A 26,394-nucleotide genomic window follows, 5' to 3' on the forward strand; every position below is an offset into this window, starting at 1 on the left:
AATAGACTTTGTGGTGGGGGAATTGAGGTGAACAATGAAAGAGCTTGGCTTGAGTTTTTTCTGTGTACTTTTTTTCTTCTGGTGCAGGTATGTTTTATTCTGGAATGCTTGCCTGCCTGGCTCCAGTGTCGATCATGGCTTTTCCAGACCAAGCACCGCTGTTGTGGTATGAACTCACAACTCCAACTCCACAATTACAGCAAAACCAAGTCGTCCTCCTACCCATAACAGAGATGCTGTTGTGGAAAGGTGCAGGCCTTTGATGCTGTGTGGGTATATTTTATCTCCTTCAGCAGTGGTTCTCAATATACCAATATAAAATATACCAGGATTTCGAAGCGATGATTTTGACATGAAAAGTGACCAATCACAATCGACCTTGTCTAGTTTTGCGTAAAACGTAAGGGCGGGAACAAAGGCCTTTCTGTGTTAAAGTGACAGAAAACAACAACTTAAAAACAAATGCATTATTGAAATAATGCTCTTTGGGTGCATAGGTTTTTACTGTAGAGATGTTATTCACAAGAGTAATTAAGCCGCGGACATCCTGCCATTTTGAAGATCTACTTACGTTTGGCTCTCTTCTCACCGAAGGAGTTTACTCGCCTCTAACATATCACTCTTCTGAAGCCTAGTTTAATCTGAGAGCATACTCACACTATGTACAGTTGCTTTGAACCAGGCCAAAGCACGCTTGTCCCCCCTCCCGACTCCTCCGACATCCCGCACTCACATAACATTCAGGCTGGGCACGCTTACATCATCGATGATGCACTGTTCAGTAGAGAAGTGCTCTCGCTCAGCACAGTCGAGACTTCTCTAGTTATGTTGTTTTAGTTGTTTGGGATGCGGTGACACACAATCAAATATTTCGCCGAACAGATCCGCCACTTCTGACACTCATAAACAGTCATAAAGTCCACGTGCTGCAGGAATTAGGAGGTTTGCTGAAGGCACAGCTGTGGTGCAGTGAGGGGTTTGCGTCTTTAATAAACTACAACAGTTTTGTGTTCATTGAACTGTAAGAATGATTAATAAATGCATATGAAATAGTCCCTTAAAAGAATTGTCTTGCTTTCAGTTTCTGGCTTAGGGGCGTTTTGCACTCACACACAAGCGTACCGCGCCAAAGCCCAAGTGAACTGTGCCTGAGCCCGATTCAGCGCACTCACACTTCTCAAACGATCAGGCAAACAGGCCTGGGCACGGTTTGGATAGCATAGTGTGAGTAGGCTCTAAGAGTGTTGGCGCGAGCTGCAGGTAATGCGCAATTATTCATTTCTGCAAATGTCGCAAGTGCTTTATTTTAACACGAGAGTGCAGTCATGTAGTTAATCGCCAAAACTGGATATCCGAGCTCTTGAATAGGCTTTTTCAAATGAACTGCAAGTCCTCTCATGATCTCATCATCAAATACAATTGTAATCTTTTAAAAGTAAAAATTATTTATCTTTGCTCCTTGACTAAACTTAGTCAAAAACTAACAAGTATTTAGAATTAGATTGGTGCATGACCGGTGACAATGCTAACGGACTTACTTGGCTGTATTGTGATGTGAAACTTAGCCTACCATAACTTTTAGCAAAGGTGGAACTTTTTATTTCTTTACGGCAAAATAATTATGCTAGAAATGTTTCTGGATGAGGTATTTATGTGATTTATACATAATAGAGGTATTCTGATCTGTCTTAAAGCATCACAAAATTGTACATGCATTACAGGTCAAACCAATCTGTTACATTTATCAAAATAAACAATATTAAAGCACTGCCTTGAGAAATGTAGTGTTGTCAGAAACCAAGTAATTAGTTTTTTTATTTTATTACTGACAGTGTTCTTGTCTTTTTTGTAAAATTATTTCAGTTTAGGATCAAGCGTAAAATAAAATATTGTGTAGACAACAAGCAATTTAGAAAAACAGTGTAAAATATGTAAATAAAACCCCAAGTTTAAATATTTTCATCATATACTTTAAACATTTAAAAGCTTGAAAGTATTGTTTAAAAATGGACAAAAAAGTGTCTCTATGGCCTTAAAAGTATGTGGTAGTTTTGCCAGTGCTATTAAAAATGATTCATTGTCATGTACGGAAAAAATAGACCATACTTTGTTAATGCAAATACCTATATGTAGCCTTGTGATTTAAACAATTAAACAATATAAATAATTGTATAATTAAAAAGGGCTATAATGAAAAACATATTTTTTTTCAAAAGTAATTAACCAGTACTCAAAGTAGTTTTTTAAAGAGTAATTTGTAAAATATTAGGATCATTTACTAAAACTTGTATTATTTTAGCAGTGTATTATAACTTGAGTACAAATATTCTGTTCTCTTTTCATCTGTGAGATAACATCAACAAATAAACAAAAAAATGCACAAGCACATTTAGTAAAGGTGTATTATATTATAAATAAATGATTAATTAATTGTTATATTATTAATAAATGGTTTTTATTTGTATAAATCAATAGACAGTTCATATGCAGTATTTTTATGAATTGCTGAAAAAACATTGCAGGTGTTCAACACATTGCATGTCAGTCTTGGCTTATTATATTAACGCTGTTTTTAGGATCTAAAGATGTGTTCTTTAAAAAGCAAAAAGATTCCAATGGCGACACCTGCTGGTACGTGAAGAATATGGTCAATACTGATGAACTTTACACTCAAATGTTTGCACATCATCAGCATGCTGTAATCCATTTCCTAAGCAGCAAAAGTCTTTTTTAGACTAGTTTGTTGGCCAGTTGTAGTCAGTGCAATGCTAAACGTTATTGTTTCACTTTAATTTGTTTTGTCTCACATTGTCCCACAACATCATATAGTTTAGAAAACTGTACAATGTTTTATAATAATTTATTATTTTGGTGTCCATTTCATTCAGCATATTTAAAATTAGGGCCTCCACGTTTTTTGACATACTTTAAATCAGGGTTTCTACAGGTTTCACCAAGTTAAATGTAAGACTTTTTAAGACCATTATGAATGAAATTTTAGACTAAGGAATTTTTCAATTGGCCCAGATAAAAAAGATTTTTATATGTCCAAACAAAAAATATTTTAATATAAAATATTTAATAATACAATAATAAATCACCCAAAATAAACATTCTTTAAAATAAAAAAAAACAAATAAACAAATGTTTTAAAAGTTTTAAAAACTATATTAAACTAAATATATGCACAACAATCTGTCCTGGTCGATATCCTCACCATTATGATAAACAGAGTTAAAATGTCTTGTTGGTGATTGTATGGGTTTTGGCCAGATTGGGTAACAAAACATGAACACAGGAAAGTGAAGACTTGTTTAAAAAGATTTAAGACATACAGCACAATATTTCAGTAAATTTAAGTTTTTTTAAGGCCTAAATTTTTGATTTTGGAATTTAAGACATTTTAAGACCCAGCGGAAGCCCTGTTTAAACACAATAGCCCTGGTAATTAGTTATTATAATAATGTAGGTCAAACTAAGATAATATCTGTGAGAACTAGTAACAACTACAAAAACAAGTTTAAACCCATAAAGAAGTTGATAATAAAGGGAATTGTGATCAACGTGACGTATGCAAATGGAAAGTACTAAGCCAACACCATCACTGTAATAGCAGATATCTTCTATGAGAATACTGTAGGTCAAATATTGTCAGCTCAATTAAACCTTTTTAATTTTTTGTTTTTATTTATTTTATATAGCGCCAGTGCTCAAGGACACTTAACAAACAAAGAGAACAAGAAAAGCAATAACCTTAAGAAGGTAGTGAAAATAGGAGAGAATAATACATAACAAGTCTGACATAAATAAGAACAAGTGATGAAACTCATTCCTGTCTTTCAATGAGTGCTTATGTGCATTTAGGAGAACTAGGCAGCACACTCAGGGCTGCAAGATGGATTTAATTTAGTATTCTTCTTATTAAAATATATCTGAAGGAGGATCAAATGACTAAGTTGGTCTTTAAGAATGAAAACCAACCTGTTTGTTCCTGTGGATCTTCCTGTTTGACTGTGAATGTTTCTTCAATCTTCACATCTTCACTCTCCTCTTTAATAAACGCCATCTTTATAACAGTGTAGAGATCAGTCACTTCAGCAGTTTTTCTCTGCGTTTGGACACTTTATCCTGTTTAAAAAAATAAAAACATTAAAAACGTCCTGATTAAAATAAATAAAACAATGAACAGAATCAAAATAACTTCTCTTCATTACTTGCTTTAACAGTTTTATATGAGAGTCATTAACAAAAATAAATCAGGTAAGTCTGAGCAAGACACAATGAGCTGATTAAAACTAGTACTCCATTTCTTATATATAGTGATTTGTCCTTAGAATGGAATGACATTATGCTTTTTAATAAATTAAACCTTAATTAAAACACTTATTACTCACATTTCTGTTGCTTTATTCAAACAATAGCCCTAATTACTTTGAGTAAATAGTACTTCGTTGTAAAAAGGGTCAAAATAATGCCAACAGCAGGTCCATAATATAGCATCGGATGAAAACCCTGAAACTTTATTCAATCGCTTTATATTTATGTAAAGGTTTTAAAAACAAACCTTTCTCCAGCTGAATCAAGCGCAAGAGCGGCGCAGCCTAATGACGTCACATGCCACGCCAAAATAAAAGTCTTTTGTTTTTAGTTTTTTGCCACCTATTGTTGCAGTCATGACTTGTTCAAATATTTCTCTTCCTAGTTTTCTACTTGACACTTGCTCTCGCTCTCTCTCTCTCTCTCTCTCTCTCTCTCTCTCTCACACACACACACACACACAATCACACAGATGTTCAGTATTTGAAGTTGATCAAAACCTTTAATCTAAACATTTTAAAACAACTTTAAAAAAACGTCTTTAGAGGTCATTATCACTAAGTGCCTTTGAGACATCAAAATAAAACAAATAAATAAAGTTTAAGACTTTTTAATTTCACCACATAGTTGTCCCAGACAGCACACATACGTTGGGCCGACGTCGGCCGAAGGTCAACACGTCGGCCCCTTTAATTCTAACATCGGTATATGGTCGGCCAAACATACGCATGATCGTTCGGTCGTGTGTTCTATTGTTCCAGCTCAACAAACGTCGGCTCTGCATCGGTTAACGACCAGAGGCCGACGAAGCACTTCATAAGCACTTGATCTCTCATGCCCATGAAAGAATCCGGCAACATATTTGGTTTACAAGTAAGTTTTTGCGTGCATAATAAATTAGACAAACGCGACATGCATCATGTGAACTGCGTCGGTCGGTCCAGCTTTAAATAGCCTACATTAATGCAGTAAAACTGACCAAAATGCCTACAATACATGATTTCAATTCATTAAAATATAAAAAGTTTTATTGTTATGCTTTAATAATGAAAACGTTGTTTTTTTCTGGTGTTAACTGCTGTTTGCTTTTTTTTTTATTGTGGCTTTTTCTAATACATTTTTCCCAGTGTAAAAATCAAGTAGCCTATGTTCTGCATTTCGGCTGTTTAATTAAAATAAACACCTTTTTACAGAGTGACATCTTTGTTTTATATATACTTGCATTTATATTTATTGGTTATTTATTTTTGACAGTGAATGCACAAATAAAGTGTTTGTTTTGTAACAGTTTAGTAGGCTATAAAGCTCGTCTTAAAGATAATAGCGTATATAAAACTGCTAAATACATTTTAAATTCAAGATATAAAATACAAGGTTATTATTTAAATTGTCTATGGAGTGATCATGTTTATAAATGTAATACTGCAAGACTTTAATGTGCGCGCGCGCGTCTTGCTTCCAACACTGGAGCGGAGAGGATGTTGCTATGGGAAACGAAGCTACAACACGACACGACACCACCTAAAAGACACAACACGACTTCTCTCAAGCTGCCGTTTTGACTGTTTTCAGGTAAGTTTAGTCCCTAAAACAAAGCAAATACTACATAAAACTGTTCCTCACACATTTATTATTGGCAATTGATGAATATTCAGTTGAATATTATGTTATATAAGAGTGGTAAGTCTTCGTAAAAGTCCGTTAGCATATTAGCACTGGTCACGTTAGCGTCGGGATAATATTACGTTAACTTACTTAATGTTAGCTCTTGTTAAACTTGTTTGTTAAAGTTTTGGCTTTTATTTATTCTTTATGTGTAGATGAGAGGTTTTGTCAATGTTTTATTGAATGCACTCCATATGTAGTCTAAAATACGCATTGTAACGTTACTGTAAAGGACCGTGAATCAAAAGTTCAATCGTGTTTTGATATTTCATGGTATCTTAAACAAATGTTAAGTAAAAAAGTGTTCTGTGGTTTCAGGAGTGAGAGAATAACCTCCTGCTACAGAAAATATAACTCAAGATTCCTAAATTTCTGAAGGGAGCTGATCACAGAGATACAGAAAAGACAGGTAACTTTAAGCAGAGGATTAATTCATATGAATTTCCATTGCACATCATTATGTACATGTTACATGTCTATATATTATGCATCTGTTACTTGTCTTTATTGCAGTTGTTTTAAGAAAGTTTTGACATTGAAACATGTTAGTGGTATTAAATTTCACATCACATGATTCTTCAGAACTTAGTAAATATATAGATTTGCTGCTAATGAAGTAATATTTGTGATTTTCATTTTGTTTAATTTTTTATGATTAATTGATTTATCAAATCTTAGAAAAAAGTTTACACTAAATTATTTGTCATCACATCTGTTTTTAGCATTGATAGCAATCCGAAATGTTTCTTGAGCAGCAAATCAGCACCATTTGATAATCACCATTATATTAGTTCAACCTCAAGCACTAAATCAACATCTTAAAAAAAAAGATTTCTGAAAGATCAAGTGACACTGAAGACTTGAGTAATGATGCTGAAAATTTAGCTTTACATCATAGCTATGAATTACATGTATATTTACACTGTTCACCCATCCCTTACACCTTAACTCATCCTTAAGTCAATTTAAGCCCTAAATGAATAATTTTTGATTTGTACAGGCATGATATGCAACTTGTATTCAGTCGTTTTGTTTTTTCTTTCTTTTGCTTTTGTTTTCCACATCAACTGAAAAGGAGGTCTAAGTTTAACCTAAGTGCCGTGTTGCTGATGAACATCTTTATATGTAAGTATATTTTGACTGACTGCCAGACACTTGTCAAACAGTGATGAGCAAACGAGGTGCCGTTCTTTTAAAAAGATCAGGGAGATGCAAGTCTGGAGATTAATATACATTTTAATTCAAAATTGATTTATCTGGAAATATTTCATAATGTTTTGAGATATGTGCCCTATATGCATTTAGATGTCCATGCATGTTTAAAATACTTTTAAATTTAACAACGGCTGCAAGTTATAAAAACATAAACAAACACAAAAATGTTAAAGTAAATTGAGAAAACATTTTCATCAGTTTGACAACATACACAATCTCACAAATAGCATAGAAAAAGTGACAAAGCTGTCTTCTTTGTCTGTGTTTTATTACTCTCTTTGCACTCTCGGCCACTATGTAACAGTGATTAGTATAATGTAACAGTAGACAGATGAGGAATGTGAATATGTAGTTTAATTTTAAGGAGCATTACTACTGGAACCATTTTTTTGTACAAATATATATATATATATATATATATATATATATATATATATATATATATATATATATATATATATATATTTATTTATTTATTTATTTATTGATTTACCTGTTAAAAAAATTAAGCAAAAAATTAATTAAAAGGTAGATCAGCTCCTGACAGACATGTTAACAAATCAGTTTAACTCTTATTAAATTTATTCATTCATTTTCTTTTCTGCTTAGTCCCTTTTTTAATCTGGGGTAACCACAGCGGAATGAACTGTCAACTTATCCAGCATATGTTTTACGCAGTGGATGCCCTTCCAGCTGCAAGCCATCACTGGGAAACAACCATATACGCTTATTCTCACTTATACACTACAGACAATTTAGCCTACCCAATTCACCTGTACACCATGTCTTTGGACTTGTAGGCAAAACCGGAGCACCCAGAGAAAACCCACGCAAACGCCGGGAGAATTTGCAAACTCCACACAGAAATGCCAGCTGATCCAGCCGAGGCTCGAGTCAGCATCCTTGCTGTAAGGCAACAGCACTATTGTGCCACCACGTCACGCTCTTATTAAATTATATTTATATAATGTTGTGTTTCAGTACATGCTATTTTGGGAAGACAAAATATATTCATAAGCTCTCAGAAAATTCAATAAGAGAATTAACTGCACAATTACTTGAAATGTGTGGATGGGATTACATTATTTGTTAACCCAAAGTGAGTTTCTCTTTCTTTGCAGTATTGGATGCCTGATTGCAGTTCAACTCCAAACTCAGTTGGACCAGCTGATCAGTGTCTTCAGTATTACCACAAGCTACTGGGCAGATGTGTGGACATGACAGCTATGAGCCAAACTTGGGACGTTTGGTTTTTAGGTTATACCAGTGACAAAGTATTCAGTAAATTGCTTATAATAAAAGATGCTCACTGCTTACCCCCTTATAGTTAAGTTGTTTGCAGTTTCGTTGTTGGAAAAATACCATACTTTTTCCTTTTTTTATCAGCAGGTGGAGAGACCGTCTGGGCAGCAGAAACAAGACAACTAATCATAGTTGAGTTGAGATTAGTATTATTAACTTGACTAGTTTGGTTGTAGACTTCTTCAATACTTAACAATTTGTATAAGTTACAAGATCAATGGTCCTGCTATCAATGTTTTTGTAACTTAAATTCATTACAGTTTAGATACAATCAAATGTCCAAACCATCTCTGACTGAATGACATCAAGGAAACAGGATCAAAAGATCATTTATTATAGGCCGTTTCATAGGTAACAGCACATCCTTTGTGAAAAATAATTTATTTTTGTGTCATCATCACAAGACAAAATACATTTCAACTGATTTCAGTTGGTTATATTTTTTAGGTTCTCCTGATCATTCTGTTCTCCTGGTTGTGAGGATGTGCAGAGGCTGTATTTGTCAGTGTTAAAAGACTTGTGCAGGTGTATCCAGACATACAAGCAGCCGACAAAGAGTTCTGGAGCAGGACAGACAGGTAGTTCACAGTGGCTAGGCTAGAAGTTTATACTTGGGTGACCAGAAAGTGGCCTCCGCTATTTTGGGGGGTCCATACAAATACACCAGTGTAAGCGATACTATTGCACAGAAAAAATTAAATGAAAGAATTAATTAATCGGTTGAACACAAAATATTTTAAAGAAAGCTTAAGTATCAAGGTGGCAATATACAGTATGTTACATTGTAGTACATGAGCTGGCTAATACAGACTCGTAAATGTTTAGTTGTTAAGATTAGTTAAATACTAAATCCTATACTTGAGACCGGCTGCATATACAGCTTTAACTAAACTGAATTTAACTAGAACTACACCAGCATTCCCAATGCTCTAGACTAGCTTTTTGCACTGGTGCGTCTAAAATGTTTGATGGCATTGCAATTAACACTGCAATTTTACATGTTAATTTTTTTTTAAATCACAATCCATATAGGCAATATTGACTTGTAAATGATTAACTAAAATCGGGTCAACACACATTATGGGGATTGTGTGTAGAATTATTAGGAAATTAATGAATTTAATCCATTTTGAAATAAGACTGAAACATTAAAAATGTGGAAAAAGTAAGCGCTATCAATACTTTCTGGATGCATTGTATATGGTTTTTAGTGCGTTATCAAAGACTTAAAAAAATAGTCCAACATTATCTACAGCAGCAAAAGACCCTCCACATCAAAAGCTACTGGTCAGCTCACGATTCAGCAAACATCTGAAAAACAAATAGCTTATTATGCCTTCACAAGAAATCAGTGTTTTTGAGTCTAATGAAGATAGTACTATTTTATTAAATTATTGTTTAGCCTGGCATGTTTACTGTTACAAAATATTTTAAATGTTTCTTAAAATAAAACATATTGTGTTCAATGGGGGAAAAGTAGCTGTTTTTTACACAGAGATTAAAAAAACACATTTCAGAGCAGTAATCACAATACTGTGAAACTGTGATATTTTTATCCAAGATTATACCCTCAGAATTTTTTTATTTATTTATTTTTTTCAGTTGTCCTATATTCTGTTTTTCTATGTTCTTGGAAATGCTGCTGTGTATGAAAATGTGACGATATATCCAGGTTCTATAGTTAATTCTGAAATAAATCTTAAAATGAAACAATATTTAAAAATGCAATATTTAATGTGTTAGACACTAAATAAACATGTCAACTCATTTATATTAATCTGATTCCTTAACAGGGCCGCACGGTGGCGCAGAGGGTAGCACGTTTGCCTCACAGCAAGAAGGTTGCTGCTTCAAGCTTCGGCTGGGTCAGTTGGCGTTTCTGTGTGAAGTTTGCATGCTCTCCCCGTGTTGGCGTGGGTTTCCTCCGGGTGCTCCGGTTTTCCCAAGTCCAAAGACATAGGTGAATTGGGTATGCTAAAATTGACCATAGTGTATAAGTGTGTGTGAATGAGTGTGTATTGGTTGCAGCTGGAAGGGCATCCGCTGCGTAAAACATATGCTGGATAAGTTGGCCTTTCATTCCGCTGTGGCGACCCCAGATTAATAAAGGGACTAAGCCCAAAAGAAAATGAATGAATGAATCCTTAACAGTTAAAATTAACCATTTGAGCGTGCTTAGTGTGGGGTATGTTGTGCCATTAAATTGTCAATAGGTTTTATTTTTTTCTACATTTTAAATCTGCTTTAGCTTTCCTCTTTCCTATAAACCTGGAAATATAAAATATATATTTTTTTGGTTTTTAACAAATTGCTTATTTTATTCTTAGATTGGTGTACGCTGATGGTCTGCTGAGAATTCTGCTGAGTTGAAGGGATCCTCCTGTCAGACAACCTCTCCAAAGTACAACAGGACTAGTAAGTAACATCTTAAACATACACTACTGTTTCATAGCTTTTAGGTTGGTATGGTAAATTCCAGGGATGTAACGGTATCAGAATTTCACGGTACGGTAATACCTCGGTATGAATGTCACGGTACGGTATTTATTGAATCATTTACAGGAAAAAACAAAACTTATGAAAATACTCCAAAAAAGTGCCAAAAGTGTCAATGACATACAAATTAGCCATCTATCTGTAAGCTTTGAAACACTAACTTCAATTTTAATAACAAAAAAATATTAAACCATGTAAAAAAAATAAAGTTTCAATTTAGTATTGTTGAAAACTCATCACATTCAACATTTAATCACTCACTCACTTAGATAGAGATGGGTTTAAAGGAAAATTATCATATAAATATAATCTGGTAAAAGCTGGTATCTCTGGGTATTTACAATGTCCCCTGCAACAGAAAAAACCCTCTCATTTGGGACTGAGGTTTCTGGGACAAGAGAGATATGACTTGGCCCAGGTTGACAGCAGTGGGGAACGTTGTGCATTGTCTTTTCCCCACTTGAGAAGACAAACCATGAGTGAGATAGAGGTCTCATGTCTGCATCAATCTGAACAGTGTGCTGTGTTTCTGCAGTCCCCATGACTGATCATTAGTCGTATTCCCCAACTTGCAGGCACGTGCACACATAGGGCTCAACCTGTGCAGTGCACATGCCCTTTTTAGTCTTGGATAGAAAATGCCCTTCCAAAATGATCAAAAGTGCCCCCGCGACGCGACACAACCTCCGTCCAATCCAGCCCTTCAGTAGGCGCGCGACAACACCTCTCTTGAATATGCGCGCTCAACCCCCCCTCGGCGCTTTACAATACGCGCGCCACAACACAGCTGATCAGAACGCGCGGCGACAACACCCGCTTTAGGTTCGATCATTTCCATCTTTTTTTCATCTCCGCTACTAGCAGCACACTCCATTTCCGCATTACTGGATCTGTAGCGACAACAGACCGCAAAGGATTATGGCCACGCCTGGGCTGATGGGAAATGTAGTTTCAGCTACGTCCCGTTCGCTTCATTCGCCTGAGCAAATTTTCTCAGGAGACCTACAGTTTTACCGAGTCATGCGACTTCGGTAATATCGAAAAATTTAATATTGCGGTATGACGGTATTTACAATACCGTTACATCCCTAGTAAATTCTCTTCTGATAGTGTCAACTTTATTTAATTAATACAGTCAAGCAGTAATACTGTGAATTTAATACAATGTATATAATTAATAGTGTCACATGATCCTTCTGAAAAAATAGTATTCCAATGTACTGATTATCTCCTCAAGCTGTTTTTTTTTAAATATAAAACATTTTAAATAAACATATTTTTAGTATTCTTGATGTATGAAAAGTTTATTTTTAAGAGCATAGTATTTATTTGAAAAAAAAAAGCTTGCTCTTTGATGATTGCTAGCAATCAGACATGTTTCTTTAAAACAAAAAGAATTTGTGCAAAAAAGTATTCTCACTGAGCGTTGTCCAACTGTGGTCCAACACGTCATTTAAGTTTTCAAATAAGCCTAAAAGACTTGATTAGCTGCATAAGGTGCATTTAATTAGAGACTTGAATATATCATTTCTTTATATATCCTCCTCTATAGCCTACATATAGTAGAAGTTGTTTGCTGAAAAACCTTTTTGTAGCAGAAATAAAGCTATGATTAGGCTCACCCGGATTTTTCGCAGAACTCCGCAAATGTTTAGCCTATCATTAATTCTGTTTATTTACTTGAGTAAATGTGTGTAAATCTATATTTATTCAGTTTTTTAATTAATTTCAGTAATATTATTGACTAATGTGAAAATGTTCATCTGATTTATGTACAATGCAGTTTGTACAGTAATATTTTCTGTCTTACTAGATATGTTACATGAAAAACTTGCTTTATTTACCAAATAAAGTGAATCTAATTGGATTTGCATTTTAAACATTAAATAAAACTTTAAAATATATTATTTTTTATTTCATATATTAAGGTTTTAGTTATGATACTCCCAAAATAATTCCGCAGAAATCCGCAGACTTCCACCAAAATTTTAAGCAGAAATAGCAAAAAACATCTGCAGATTCCTCCTGGCCCTAGCTATGATATATTAAATGTGGTGTACAGTGTGACATTTTAGTTGACGAAACTTAGTTTAATTTGCATGTAATGTGGTATCTGAAGATTTGACATATATTTAGAGACACATTTATACTAACACAATGATACTAAAAACCAAAAAAAAAACATTCATTATGATTTCACAAGGAATTTAACTTTCAAATGGCTTTTCTGAAAATTAGTGCTCAGACACACTCTTTAAGTTTAAATTAAATTACACGTTTTAGCTAGGCACTTGCATAACACATACTCCAGTTATATGTCATGAAACAAATAATATATATTTGTGGTAATATGAACTGCTCAAATGCTAATCTTTCTCCTTTTGGTTTCTTGCTTTATTTAAGGGTTCCCACTACAAGGATTAGATTTGGCTACTGCAGTCCCGGTTTGGGCCAGCCTCACTTGTGAAGACTAAAGATGAAGACAACATACAAGAACAATTTCGAGGATGGCGACACACTTTTTATTCCACCTATATATCCCCTTTTATGTGTAAGCAACATTCCACAAGATAAAACAAAAGTAAATGACAGGTTATTTCTTTTAATTTTGTCTGTTTTCTTGGAACATTGTACACAATTTACAACCAGTTTTATTTATATAAATATAGGTCAGAGCAAGAAAATGTTATGTTTTCTTCTGGAGAAAGTCTTATTTCTTTTATTTCGGCTAGAATAAAAACAGTTATGAATTTTTTAAAAAACATTTTAAGGTCAATATTATTAGCCCCTTTAAGCAATTTTTTTCGACTGTCTACAGAACAAACCATCGATATACAATAACTTGCCTAATTACCCTAACCTGTCTAGTTAAGCTAATTAACCTAATTAAGCCTTTAAATGTCACTTTAAGCTGTATAGAAGTGTCTTGAAAATATCTAGTCAAATAATATTTACTCAGTTATTAGAAATGAGTTATTAAAACTATTGTGATTAGAAATGTGTTAAAAAATATTTCTGTTAAACAGAAATTAAGGGATTTTATATATATATATATATATATATATATATATATATATATATAGAATGACAAAATCTGTTTTGTGTCGTGCATTAGAGTTTGCTTAAAAAAACTGGTTATCTCTGAGAAAGTATTATTTTATATTATTGGTGTGTTATTAGTTCAGAGGAGATTGCAAATTGTTGAATGCCATTTATTAAAAAAATGTAAAAAAAATTGACTACAGACTTTAATAAAATTTTATCAGACAATTATTTTAATTTGTATGATTTTATTTACTACTGTAAATAATGTTTGCTTGGTATTTATTTTGTGTTTGTGTACTCTTTTTTTTATTGTAACTCCCTGAAGAAAGTCTTTTGGATACTGAACACATGACTGGTATTATCTTGTATTTTAAGATTATAGTCTTGGAAACATGCATTTTCTTTAACACTATTTAAGAAATTATAAGCATTATAACATGTGCTTACACAAGTGATTTGTGTTTTTACCATAGTAAACTATAGTCACCCTTAGTGTACATGTTTTGAAGTACTTGTAAATATTCCTATGGTCTTAATGTAAATGCTGCAATGGACTTTGTATTTAAAATCTTTATTGCACAGTATTTTAGCCATGGTTATAGTACAACTTGTTGGTTTTGTTTTAAACGTAGTAAAACATGGTTATGTGTGATAAAAGTATGTTAATCTATTTGTATGTTTGTGAAAAATATTAATAAATCTTCAACTGTTATTGAGAGTGGTGTGTCGTGTTTATTATAAATAAGCAGCTGCTGCAGCTAGTGGTCCATAAGTATGGAGCAAAACGCCTGAGAACAGCGCCTCCGCGGAGCGGCCGGCATTTCCGGTTGCGTCGTCCTAACATCGGCCGGACAGCGTTTCCGATCATTTGCCGACGTCGCGGCGACATTTTGCCAATTAGCAAACGCTCCCTGAGCGACATCGCGCCGATGGAATTTTGAAAGTCGGCACGACGTCGGCCCAACGTATGTGTGCTGTCTGGGATATATATATATATATACATATCCCCTCAAAAAATCCCTTTTTTAATGAGACCGTTTCTAAATTTATGAATTCATTGGTTACCTAGTTGACTCCAAACACTGTTTGATTTTGCCAGAATCCTTTCCGAGGCGATCCAATACAAGGCTTCTTCTCTCAGAAGGAAAGATTACCTGTAGAATTGTAAACTTGGATTTACCTTCACTGCTACTAAAAATATGGTACAGTATTTCTCTTCAAAGCTTAGTAAATAGATCAAAATATTTGATCTTACTCCCAGTATCCAGTGCCCAGGCTCATGGCCCCATAGCTTCCAACATGAAAGCGTATTTTGTTGGATCACACTAAAAAGGCAAACATAATTTATAAGCTTTCAAAACTAGACATAAAATGATGATCACACAAAGCCTGACACAAGTGTAAGTACATAAAATAAAATTCACAACATAAACTTTGAGTTTGGCTTGAGGTAACTTCAGTAGATGGGAAAAAAACGTTCTTATATGCTTACCTTGAATCTTGAGCCCTTTCCCTCCTCTATCCTATTAATTCCATGTGTCAATATGAAGTGCTTTTTTACTTGTGCAAAATTGTGTTTTTTCACAACAAGGGCCATGTATGCATTGATCACCTAAATGTTAGAAATATAGAAATGTTAAATAAGCAGGAAAGCATTACTGAAACGTGTACATACATGTCATGCAAACAAATCTCTTTACCTCCCTCTCAACTTCTTTATTGGGAGCTGTCCCAACTATGTCCCAGTAAAAGAGTTTATAATTGTCAATGCGAGAAAGCAGAACATGTGCATTTTTTCCTCCTCATGCATCTTGAATTGCTGCGTGATAAAGGAATAGTAATGAAGGAAATCAATTATTTGATGTATTTGCCATTGTAGCACAGGTGAATTAAGTCACACAGAACGAGTATTAAAAATATATAAATAAATAAAGATGAGCAAAACACACATTACATAGTATACTGATGTAATTAAATAAATGTTATTTTTCTTCAAATCTTATATAAATAAGAAAAGGATATTTTCTTTTTAGTGGATAGAATGTTTTTTATGATTTTTCATTTATCTGAGTCATTTTTGGTTCATTTGTATTATGTATGTGAAAAAGGGGTACTGGCCCTTTAAATCAGTTTTTCGGAGAAAGTGCTTCTCTGACGAGGCAGAGTTGAATCCTCCATTTTGTGAGTGGTGACAGAGCAGATCTGACGCAGATTAGTGCATCTAAACATCGCTATTTGTGCCGAAATACACCAATAATCATCTTATGAAAGGGATTTGGTGAGTGTTTAACACTTTTAGCATGTTTTTGCCTTGTTTTTGTTGAAGTTTGTCGAACGCTAATCTGATAACGATCAGTAAACAAGTGCCTACGCATTTGTGTGATAAAATCCCTTTAACATATATGCTTTAAGTAAAACCCTGAGTTTAAATTAATGTGTTTATACTTTATAGTGATTTTTGTCCTGGTCTTTATTCTGTGTAAACATTATATTTGAGTTTAGCTTGTTAGTCTGTTAATTGTTTTATGAGAAGGTTATGTTTAAGCCTGATTAAGTTAATTGCTTTAATGAAAAGGTACTTTCAGTAAAACGCAGTGTCCTAATTGTATTTTTATTTAAAATATACAAACTAAATATGGACATTTCCTGTTATCTTTGGCCTAAAATACAGGTCAGGTTTTTGATTGGTGGAACTGAATGTTCTGGAAATCAGTTGATGGCGAGCCTCCCACGGATCTGGACACTTGATTGACTGAATTGATCTCCCATCGCTATACTACGGTTTTTGTGCTTTATGAGGTGGGATCTAAGCTTACTTATTTTTTTTATTTCTTCATCATTCTCGGTTGGAAATACTGAGAAATTCCTGGACTGTCTCACGGACCTATATTTTTCATATTTTTTCTTTCTGCCATCCGCGTTACACGGATTTGAGTTGAACTATTCTTTTCTTTTTATAAACAAAAGGGAATAGACTGATTTGAAGTTAAAGAGACTTAAGAAAGATTTTTTTTGGATTTTGACAACTTGGGTTTTTTTTGTACAAAGAAAAAAAAAGAACAAAGTCTGTTGGACTGTAATGATTATTGATTCTTTGAGCTTTAGTGGTTTTAAGAAAGCCAACTAATTCACAGTGTAACTCTTTTCTGTGAGATACAAAATTTCATGAATGGGAAAATTACATGCTTAAAGAGACATAAGTGTGTTTAGAAGGTGCACCTTTAGGATTGTATGTGCTGTACAATATTGTCAATTGTATTTTTCTGATACAAGTATACTGTTTTATTTTTACTGTTAAACTTTAGTTTATTTTTTCTCTTTTTTTTTGGCCAATTTATATAGTAAACTACCAGCTGATTTAAAGAAAAACCACGTGGAATATTTTCTTTTCTCAAACATTTATTCATACTATTTACAGGCTCCATAGTCGAACCTAACTGGTCCAAATAACATCTTTGCACTTAGGAAATAACACATAAAATTAGCACAACCAATAGCTCTTAATTATTATAGGTGTAAACGGGTGCTACACCATTTTAAGCTAAAAAAGGTCCAAGTTACGTTTTCAAGTTACATAAATTTTTTTGTGACCAGATTGAACAGAGGATTGTCCTGCTGGAGGAGAAAGAGGTGGAGGTGGAGATGGAGGAGGAGAAGGCCAAATGTCCTCATCTGGAGAACAGACATCCTGAGGTGGACAGACTAAAGTGATTTGAGGTTGAATTGAAAATGAGGGCTAAGGTGGCTGAGAGGTGAACTGATGTTTCCTGATTTTTTAGGTATTCTTGGCCTCTCCTCATGGTGGAGTTTCAAATGATCAATGTTGACCCTTTGCGTGAACTGTCCTATAGAGTTGAAATGGACCGCATATTTGTTATCTATTTTGGTCACCATAAAGGGACCAAAATATTCAGGGTCAAGTTTTCCTCCCTTTCGTTGTTCACTGCGAACATTTCACCTCCATACTATGTCCCCCACCTCAAGGCTTTGTCGTTGCCTTTTTGAAAGTCGCCATCTAGTTCTTTTAGTGTTTTTCTCCACTAGATGGAGAATGTTCTCATGGCATCTGATGTCAACAGCCACCTCTTCCTCACAGCACTCTACTTCAAATGAAGAATCAACCTTTGGCAACATGTTACTGAGAAATCCGTCTTTCGGATGAGACGTTAAACCGAGGTCCCCACTCTCTGTGGTCGTTAAAAATCCAAGGATGTTCTTCGAAAAGAGTAGGGGTTTAACCCCAGCATCCTGGCCAAATCTGCCCCCTGCCTTCGAAAAGAGTAGGGGTTTAACCCCAGCATCCTGGCCAAATCTGCCCCCTGCCCTCTGTCCATCATGGCCTCCTAACCATCCCATATTCAATGGGCTTTATCACTCTGTCTCCTCTCCACCAATCAGCTGGTGTGTGGTGTGCGGTCTGGCGCAAAATGGCTGCCGTCGCGTCATCCAGGTGGATGCTGCACACTGGTGGTGGATAAGGAGATCTGTGTAAAGCGCTTTGAGTGCCCAGAAAAGCGCTATATGTAAGAAATTATTATTATTATTACTAAATATATTATCTTCATTTGGATTTACTATATACAGCTTTGAAAATATATATACCTGGCACTTTTTATAAAATTATAAACAAATAAATAAAGATTTTTCACCTGATAGCTTTCTGGGACTTACGAAGGGTATCTTGCTTTTCTCCCAAACATGAGAAGAAAACCTTGTGGTAAGCTGTTTTTTGTTGAATGCATTGGATACCAATGAATTCTACTACTGAGCCTCTCCACCAGCCCGTTAGTCTGAGGGTGGTATGGAGCACAGAGACTCCTCTTAATTCCATGTATCTGGCAGACTTCAGTGTTGATCTAAATTTGCATATAAACAGTTTATTAGAATAGTAATTTTTTGTCGACTGCACAAAGTGTCTGTGCATTTAATGTAAAATAAATGGAATCAGAATTATTACCCCTCCTGAATTATTAGACCCCCTCACCCCCCCTCCCCCGAAATATATTTTCATAATTTTAACAGAAACATTGTCATTATTAAATTGTTATAATAACTGATTTTAAATAACAGATAATAACTTTTATATTTGCCATGATTACAGCACATAATATTTTACAAATTTCTCAAGATACTAGTATTCATATTAAAATGTACAATTCAAAGACATAACAAGGTTAATTAAGTTAACTAGGCAAGTCATTGTATAACAGTAATTTGTTTTGTAGACTACTTAAATGAAATACTGTAAAAAATTCCTTGTGGAACAAAAAACATTAAAAAAAAAAATACCAGAGGACTAATAATTTAGACTTTTACTTCAACAATTGCATCTGCATTTAAGGAGTTTTTGTAAAAAAGGATACAAATGCTTACAGTGTTGACAAACTCCCTTCCTTGATCTGTTAAGAACCGTTTGGGGACTTCAAACTTATACAGAAATTAAAGTGCTACTACTGCTGCACATTTGGTTTTGAGCGGATATGCCTGTGCCCATTTTCTGCAATAGTCTATGATAACTAAAATATACTGATTTTGATGGTCCGTTTTCACCAACTTCCCTACCAAATCCACTCAAACAAGCTCTAATGGAACCTTAGTCTGTCAAGCAGGTTAGCATTGAATTTTAACATTTGGACTGTAATAAGACATTTTGTTAGATGTATGCAAAATATTACATTGATAGTTCACCCAAAATTACAATTACCTCATCATTTGTTTTTGGTCACTTGTTTTTTCTAAATATCTTCCTTTAACAGAATAAAGTAATGCAAATGTGTTTTAAGCAAGTGAAGGGTGTATAAAAGATGGCAGAATGTTCAGTTATGGGTGAAATATCGCTTTAATACAAATCTTACATTTGTACTGTTGTCAAAAGTTTAATTAATGTCAGTGTTCTAATGGAGCAAGGGAGAAATTCAACAAAGTTTATTTCAACCAAAGGAATACAAAACTCCTCTTCTAGGGTTTATGAGAAAGAGTCACTCATTTGTAACAGATATAACACAGGCAGTCAAAGTACAGGGCCTACTCCTGGACGATGCTGGCAGGTCGAACACAAAGGTTTCTCATCAAAACAGTTATAAAAGAACAGACCTCAGGCAGGAGATTGGATGGATTGGCTTCACTCAAGCACAGACAAAGTAGAGGTGAGCCAAAGCACAGTGAAACAAACAAACGGGTAGAGACAGAACACGACGAGACGAAGTTCACAAGACTCAACAAACTTGGTTACAGGTAGGACAAGTAGCTCAGAAAGCTTACTGACAGCAAAGAATTATCTAGCACAGAGCGTGGGAGAAGGGGAAACTAAATAGCCAAATAATCAGGGAAAGCAGGTGAGAGCAATGGGGACAGAGAAACAAGGGAATTGGTAACAGGTGTAACTGCACACAAATAAACAGACACAAGAGGGAGACAAAGAAAGCACAAAAACCCTGACAATTAAACAATGTTAGAAACATGGATGTAGTACCTTGATTGGAATATAATGTGGTTTGTGTTTTACATGTCTCCGGCTTTTTTGGCAAACAGTGCACTGTGACACCTCAAGCAATGATAATATGAGTTAAGTTAAAAGTGATGCAATTTTTTGATTTTATAAATTCAGTGAACTGAAGTATTCATAAAGTGCATGAGCTTACCAATTTCTCAATGTCTTCTGACATGCCAGGCCAGTAAAATTTTTAAGAAATTGCATCTCTTGCCTTAAGTTGACAGCAATGTGCACCAATGCTCATCTCAGCTAGGAAATTAGGATCCATGATGTGCTGTGGTAAATTGCAAATTCCCCTATACCGTGCTCATCAGAGAAGTTACTTCTCAGTGTTATCAGTGGATTATAAACACCTGAGTACACCTGATGAGCATTTATTCAATGTATTCTTGATGTAATGAAGCCTTAAACTGCGGTCACACTGGGCTTTTCCTCCCATAGATTTCTATTCATATGCATGCGAATTCCTCAGCTTTGTGAACTCTGACCTGCGAAAGCATTCACTTTACTGCGTGAGACTCATCGAGGATCAAAACATGACCTCTGTAGACAGAAATTTAAAACATTAAGCAATCGCTCGCTTTTTAAATGTCTAATCATCTAGTTTAATCCCGCCCCTTTTCGAAGCGCCGCACGACAGAATTTCGCACCTACAAACTCTAGTGTGACCGCAGTTTAAGCTACGGTCACACACACACATGGAGCCGCACTCCACTCTTTCTGTAACAAGCTACAAGTCGATTATGTAACTTAACTTACATAACTTAATCTTACTTATCAAAAGAAAACATTGATTCTCTAGCTTTTCTTAGAATATAGCATAAGGTGGATATATAGCGTTTTGCAAAAAAAAAAAGAAAAAATGTTGTTATGGTATGTTATGCACATTCCGGCCAAAACGAACTCAGAATCTTATTATTATTAATCAATCTTTGTATCGATTATTCCATATATTTATGATGTATGTGTATGTATATGTATATATATATATATATATATATATATATATTGTAGGGATAGTTTACAGTTTAACCCAAAGAATGACCAGTCTGGTAGATGAAGAAGAGCCGGAGTCAGAGATTTTAATAAAATAAATTAAGTTTACTGAAGATAGTTTGCAGTTTCATTCGCAGAAGCCAGCTTCAACACTCTCAAAGAGTTCCTAGGCCGCTCTGCTTACAATCACCAATCAATAACAATTATACTCTCACATAACGTCATTAACTGCGTCATACATATAGGTGTTCTAACCTGATTGGTTAAAACACAGATAAACTAAGAACATTTCCACGTGAGGTTCGTGCGTACAATTCTGATCAATATCTAAACATAAACGTCAGACATCCTTTAGACTGATTAGAGCTGACTCCAGACCTGTGAAACGGATCAACAATCAAATAGAACACACACACTTAAAGTATAATCTGTTTCTTATCCAAGGCTGAGTGTACCGTCTGCCGTCTTTATCAAAACTGGTTAAAAACTGGTATAATCTACATTCAGGCAGTTATATTCTTACTACACAAAGTCTATCTTGAATAAAAAGTAGAATCACTTTAAAAGATTTAACCATAAATCTATAGCAAAATCACTTTAGACTTTTTAGACAATATTAACTCTTAGAAATAACAATAGAAACAGTTGTTTCCAGTCCTCAGTTCCACTCAAGATTTCCATGACCTCTGACCTAGTTTGCTGGCTCCTGAAAATAGGTATAAAGAGACAGGCAAATGCACTGAACATTCTTATATTAAGCAATGTGTTAACTTATTCATTAATTAAAATCAATTCACAGTTAAATACTAAGAAACAGGATGATGAAAAGGATAAACGTTGGTCCATGATGAGATGGACTGGAAAGCAGAAATCAGAATCCTTCAGTCCCCCCTTTTGACCCGAATGGAGTCCAAACTCCGCTTTCGGTCAACCAGTGAGGTCACTAAGGAGAGTGAAAGTAATGACTCATGCTCGCTTAATAAGTTCGCAGAGTTTCTTCGCCCCTTCATGGAAAAGCTGGAACCTAAAAATTCCAGTCCCCAAGCTAAGGGCTCTTCCACTCTCCACCCACAAAAGGAGTTCACGTTTCTCATCATCGGTGGGATTAAGGGTCCTGCAAGCAGAAGTGAAAACATACAAAAAACAACAGCGGACCAAAGTCCAGAATGTGAACACAAATGCGCAAGCCCTAAAAGTCCTCCAGAAGTAAACAACTCATAATTTCCATCGATACTTCCTCTGATGCATCTACAACTTGCTCCAACTCTAAATCCAAACACACAGGCTAATTCTAGTGCTCAGAGATTCTCTGATCAGACACAAAAGGTCATCCACTTGACCTAAGCCACACAGGATTCAATTTCATGACCTGCAAAACATCTTTATCTTCACCAGTTTTAAAACATTCATCAGCATGTTCTGTAACTTCAAATTAGAATAATGAAGCATTTTTACATTAACACACATTAAACATGCCAATACCACAATAGTCCAATTCAGCACCATTACCATGTTTAATCATCACCTTGCTGAACTCCATGTCAGTCAAGTCCACTTAAAATATCTTTTCATTCAAATGATGATGTGATTGTAGTGATGCTACACATTCCTCTGTATCATTGATAGGAAGTGTACAAGCACCCTTGTCCTGGCTATAATTAGAAAAATTCACCTTCACTGTTAACAAACTAATATCCATTCCACTCTCTGGAAGCCGGGCTAAATGAATAAACACTGTTATTGCACTCCTGACATTGAGCCAGACCTTCAGTCACCTCAAAGAGACTAGATATAGATATTACCTGTTACCTAAAGACCAAGAAAGATCTAATGGTTTTTACATACTAATTATCCAAGTCATTAACATGCAATAAGAGGGATTGTGAATCCATTTATTTTGTTCCCACGTTTTAGGGGTTTAACAAAATCTTAGTCAAATTCAACAAAGATCAAACCTGAGTAATTCAAACTCAAGCATCTTTTAACAGAAATAAGACTAAACCTTTTAATTATCTTCTCAACTTGTCATTTGTACCATTTACTTTACTCTGACTAAACCATTCAACATAATCAGAAGCAGACACCTTGTATAAAATTCATTCGATTCTTACTGTCTGGTCAATTAGAAATGCTCACAGGTTAGCTATTTGCTCAAACTTTTGGTTATTTGAAAATCTTTCATACATGTCATTTGACAGTGAAACCTGTTTGAAAGCATTACCAATTGAACAAGAACAGACTGAGTTAACAACTCTTGTACCACATATAATCAAGACTCTTGCTTGGATATGGACTACTAAATTTTCATTTAAAGACAGTCTAAGTTCCTGTAAAACTTGTCAGTATTCACAATAATAATATTAACTTGAGTTGACTTGACTGCTTAAAAATGCTGTTAAAGTTCAAGCTGCATTTTTGTTTCCTAAAATGTTAATTTTCGCTGCAGCAGTATAAATACTTTTTACTGAATTCAACCATCAGATGCAAACCCTTTTTATCTCTCTGTTCTACACAACATCCAAACAATTATGTTCCTCTACCATTGAGGACACACACACATAGACAGAGTGATTTACTGCAGCATTTGCCTTTAACACAAATGACTTCAACTCAATTATCTGTGTATTTTTCCTATGCTAGAGTGAGGATGCTTTCTGGACTATTGTGGTTAGTGACTTAGCCAATGTCACTGTTTAAATGCCATCAAGTCTAAAATATTTAACATTAATATTCAGATAGCAAAGAATTAACTGTAATTAACCTTTGAACTTCTCAGTCAATTTAGACATGGGTTTGTAACCTGATATAGATGGCAGTCTTCAATTTCACAGCTATAAGCTACTAAAACTTGTTTTAAAATTATTATTATTCCAGAGAGTAATCTGAATCAGGAAAAGAAGTCATTATTAACGATTGCAAACAGAGCCGGATAACCCATCCGTTTAAAGCTCATCTCATGTTCTGCATCATCTTTTCATCAGATTAACTCAGCATTATTGACTTCTGCAATGTCTGGCATTTCGCTTATACAATCTGTAATAATATAACACTCATTCCAGAGGTTAGTGACAATATTCATACAACAGGGACAAATCATTCCCTCAGGACAATAAGCATTATTGTACCATAGATATGAATATTGTGACAGCTCATAACTAAGTTTGCTTTAGGTGTTGAACACGCACAAATTTATTCATAAAATTCTCTGTCCAGTTTCAACTAGATTTACAAGATCTTTTATCAAGTTTCAAAGTTTCCGTTCATAATCAATGTCTTTTCTGAGACAATCAGCTGGTGCATTTTGTTTTCTTAATATCGTTGCTAAGCAAGTCGATAACAGAAACAAAACATGGCTTCACTCAGAAACATGGCTTCACTCAAACAGTCTCTGTCTCTATGTTTCATGCACATAAATTTTCAATAGTCTTAGACTATAACATTAAAATGATTACAATTCAGAATCTTTGATCTTTGATCTCTTAAAACTCAGTTGGAACTATTTAAAGCCTAAGAGAATTTCTTGTAATTATTTTACCTTAACTGCTTAATTCCATTCAGCTGTGTTATCCAAACCATCTCACAGCCAGTCTTTATCTTTAGCCAGCACCATCTCGAAAATGTCCTTTGCCATGAATAAGGACCTGCATCAGTAAAATACTATGAAAAATCAGACACATCAGTTAAAAATCATCTCAGCTTCACATTCAGGAATTCAGCATTCTTAAAATTCAGACATATAAAATATCCAGTGCTGTTAAAGCAGCCAACCACATTGATATTGGTAAAATTTTAGGAAACTTTCCTGTCTCCAATGGTTCTTGAAAGCCCATTGCCATTATCTTTTTACCAATCATCTCCTTCAGGGTATCATACCCTGGCATAGTCTGTTGATGCTTGTCACAAGGACTGACATGTCCTCAATAAAGGCAGGATTCTCGTGATCAGGTCTGGACGGGGCAACTGAGGCAGATTACTGTAACTTCAAACAGTTCCCCTCTAAGGACGCTTTAGGCCGATAGAGCATCACCCCAGTCCAGCACCATCTTCCACATTAAACACCCTTCTTTCTGGGTAGATGCCCCAGCCATGGTGGGGGGTCCCATGCCTTTGGGTCACTCTCTGTTTGGACAAAAGAAAGTCTGACCCATCTTAGGGCACCCCTTCCTCATGCCATCTGGTCAACTGCCACTCACACTGCAAGCTCCTGTGCAGGCTTCCTCCTTAATTCAGAATTTTCTACTTGGGAAAGTGCAGTCAAGAACCATGAAAGCCATTGAGACTACCTACTAGAATTCAAACATTGAGACAGGTTAATTAAACACTTAAATCAACTGAATATCAAGCTGAGATTATTCAGGGAGTTTAGATATCACCCTGATCCATTCAGTGTCAGGGTCTGCTACCTCAGTACAGCCACCAGGCCCTGTATGTGATGGTGGAGACTAAAGATAAGACAAAAGTTACCAACAGTAATAAACCACTGAAGACAAGAAATTTCCAAACAGTAATAACAACTGTTCAAATTAATTATCTCTATAGCTCAGGGGGTATATTAGTTTTTTTCAAGATGCTTTAACAAAAGCATTTTCATTCATTCATTTTCTTTTTGCTTAGTCTCTTTATTAATCAGGGGTCGCCACAGGGGAATGAACTGCCAACCTATCCAGCATGTTTTTTTGCAGCGGATGTCATGTCCTCGGTTTGATCATCTGGGCCACTGGGTGTTGTTGTTTTGTTTGTATTATCTATGTGCCTTTCCCTAGCATGTTTTGTTTTGATCTTCCGCCACATGCCTTCTGTTTACTCTCTAATTCCACGCCCATCCTCCTGTTTAAGCTATTACGTTATTAAGTTAATGTCACTCA

General features: G+C 34.9%; 2 protein-coding genes and 1 long non-coding RNA gene across 13 annotated transcripts in view; 2 read left to right on the forward strand and 1 right to left on the reverse strand.

Moving 5' to 3' along the window:
• Positions 1-26,394, forward strand: part of LOC137489786 (uncharacterized) — a 284,916-nt gene that overhangs the window by 154,467 nt on the left and 104,055 nt on the right. The window lies entirely within an intron of this gene.
• The window catches only part of LOC137489914 (uncharacterized), a 171,963-nt gene that overhangs the window by 9,564 nt on the left and 136,005 nt on the right, over positions 1-26,394 (reverse strand). Inside the window, exons 1-2 of the mRNA XM_073948534.1 lie at positions 4,395-4,603; positions 3,982-4,128 (exon numbers count right to left, since the gene is read on the reverse strand). Of these exons, the coding sequence (XP_073804635.1) occupies positions 3,982-4,066 (85 nt within the window). The 5' untranslated portion in view covers positions 4,067-4,128; positions 4,395-4,603. Of the gene's footprint in view, positions 1-3,981; positions 4,129-4,394 lie in introns of the transcript that reaches the window.
• LOC101886199 (uncharacterized) lies at positions 5,806-13,586 on the forward strand. 11 transcript variants are annotated; one of them, XR_012402690.1, is made up of 11 exons: positions 5,806-5,889; positions 6,301-6,391; positions 7,058-7,107; positions 7,807-8,105; positions 8,319-8,454; positions 8,584-8,630; positions 8,760-8,850; positions 8,930-9,077; positions 10,293-10,364; positions 10,827-10,914; positions 13,399-13,586. It is a non-coding gene; the product is annotated as an uncharacterized lncRNA (long non-coding RNA). The 11 variants fall into 11 exon arrangements; XR_012402691.1 differs by having other exon boundaries at positions 8,947-9,077; XR_012402693.1 differs by having other exon boundaries at positions 8,587-8,630; positions 8,947-9,077.

Source organism: Danio rerio, chromosome 4 (genome assembly GCF_049306965.1).
Source record: "Danio rerio strain Tuebingen ecotype United States chromosome 4, GRCz12tu, whole genome shotgun sequence".
Lineage (NCBI taxonomy): Eukaryota > Metazoa > Chordata > Actinopteri > Cypriniformes > Danionidae > Danio > Danio rerio.